This window comes from Fomitiporia mediterranea, assembly GCF_000271605.1.
Source record: "Fomitiporia mediterranea MF3/22 unplaced genomic scaffold FOMMEscaffold_10, whole genome shotgun sequence".
Lineage (NCBI taxonomy): Eukaryota > Fungi > Basidiomycota > Agaricomycetes > Hymenochaetales > Hymenochaetaceae > Fomitiporia > Fomitiporia mediterranea.
In genome coordinates this window covers 2,440,640-2,442,248 of record NW_006760395.1, presented here as the reverse complement: position 1 = coordinate 2,442,248, position 1,609 = coordinate 2,440,640, and the positions used below count along the sequence as shown (strand labels likewise).

At 51.8% G+C, this 1,609-nt stretch overlaps 1 protein-coding gene across 1 annotated transcript in view; it reads right to left on the bottom strand.

Annotated features, from left to right (window-relative positions):
* The window catches only part of FOMMEDRAFT_159911 (uncharacterized protein), a gene marked incomplete at both ends in the record, with an annotated part of 1,088 nt that extends 322 nt beyond the window's left edge, over positions 1-766 (bottom strand). The window contains 2 exons of the mRNA XM_007269635.1: positions 227-397; positions 455-766. Of these exons, the coding sequence (XP_007269697.1) occupies positions 227-397; positions 455-766 (483 nt within the window). The remainder of the gene's footprint in view (positions 1-226; positions 398-454) is intronic.
* Positions 767-1,609: the final 843 nt, after the last annotated feature.

Genomic DNA, 1,609 nt, shown 5'->3' with positions numbered 1-1,609 from the left:
GTCAGAGTATACAAGACTTGCATGAGTATACAAGACTTGAGTGAGAATACAAGCTCTTACCAGAGTTGCTCAAACAATAAATGCTTCATACAATAATCTATTCTTTTTATCATTATTGAATTAGAAAACAAATATATTATACTTGAGTAAATAATTACAGGCGAAAGTATTTACTAGAACTACTATTAAATCCTGTACCACTCTTATTTCTTCCACTCATACCCACATTGCCTCCCATAGTTCCTCCAGAAGATCCACTAGGCTGTCTGGCTGAAGAAGTGCCTCCAGAACCTGAGGGCCTCGGCCCTTCATCATTGTCGTCGTCGTCATCATGAGCACCATCGTCTGGTTGCTTGCTAAAGTCAGCTGGATGCTTAGATTCTTGTTCCCCGTCAAACTAGTGAGAAAAAGCCATGCCAGAACATTATGACAATACAGGTCGACCGAACCGGACGCGTGATGTATGGATAGGGGGACAGGGAGCGTGCCGATCAGACAGACTGTGGAGGTGATAGTAACGGGAAGTGCAAGCGGACGCGTGCAGGCGTCGTGAGGGACCAAGGAAGCCCGCGAAGGCCGTGTAGTGAAACACAATGCAGGCGAGATGTGCGGCTGTACGGCCGGGTGCGGAGGGCAGGAGCAGAAGAACGGTAGCGAGAGAGGATGGATAGATAGACCGCAGTGACCGCAATTTAGCGCGGGGGGCGATATGAGAGAGTGGTGCATTGGGGGCGATCATCGGACATACGGGGGTCGACGCGTCCATGGGCGGCATTGCATCACATCACACATTACACAGTTCGTTTGGGGGGCCACAGTAATGTCCACAAGGGAGAGCGCGAGAAGAGCGGGCAAGTGTCAGCAAGCAGTCACACAAAGTAAACAAAATAAAATGTAAAAAGAAATAGGGATAAAATAATGAGTCAATGACTGGCGTGAAGACTAGGAGAAAGGGGCCAGCTGCGGTGACCAGCGGGCGGGGCGCATGGCAAAGAAAGGAAACACAAAAGACATGTACGCACATGGATGTATCGTTGGACTATGTTGTCGACGTCGGTCGAGCAGTACTCGTGCAGCTTCACATGGTGGCCGGCCCGTTCCTCTGCAGCGGCGTCGTCATCATTGGCGTCATCGGCCATCGGCATCGGGAGTTGCCCCCGGGGCGGTCAGGGCGCGTCAGACGAAGAAGGGAATCGACATGCCGCCGTTGACATCGAGCAGGAAGATAGTGTTCCAAAAATAGAGCAGGCAGGTGTGTGAGAACAGGGACGCAAGATGCGCGACAGAACGGCCTTGAACGCACCGAAGATGATCACTGCTACGTCCACAGAACACAACATTCCCAGCTCATATGCCTTCTTGAATAGCCCGTTCTTCCGCTGCACGCCATGGGCAATTTCGACGCGCCAGCCAAGACATGCAACAGACAGACAGCGCAGCACAGCACACAGACGTGGTTACCGACAGCGGACAGCCGACAGCGAAGGAGACTATAAAAACTAATAGGCGTTAGCCTCCGTCGAAATATTATAGCGAGCGCACAGCAGCACAGCAGCGCCACTCAGTCAATGCGTCACACTAGCACTGCAGCTCCCGCACAACGCGTCGC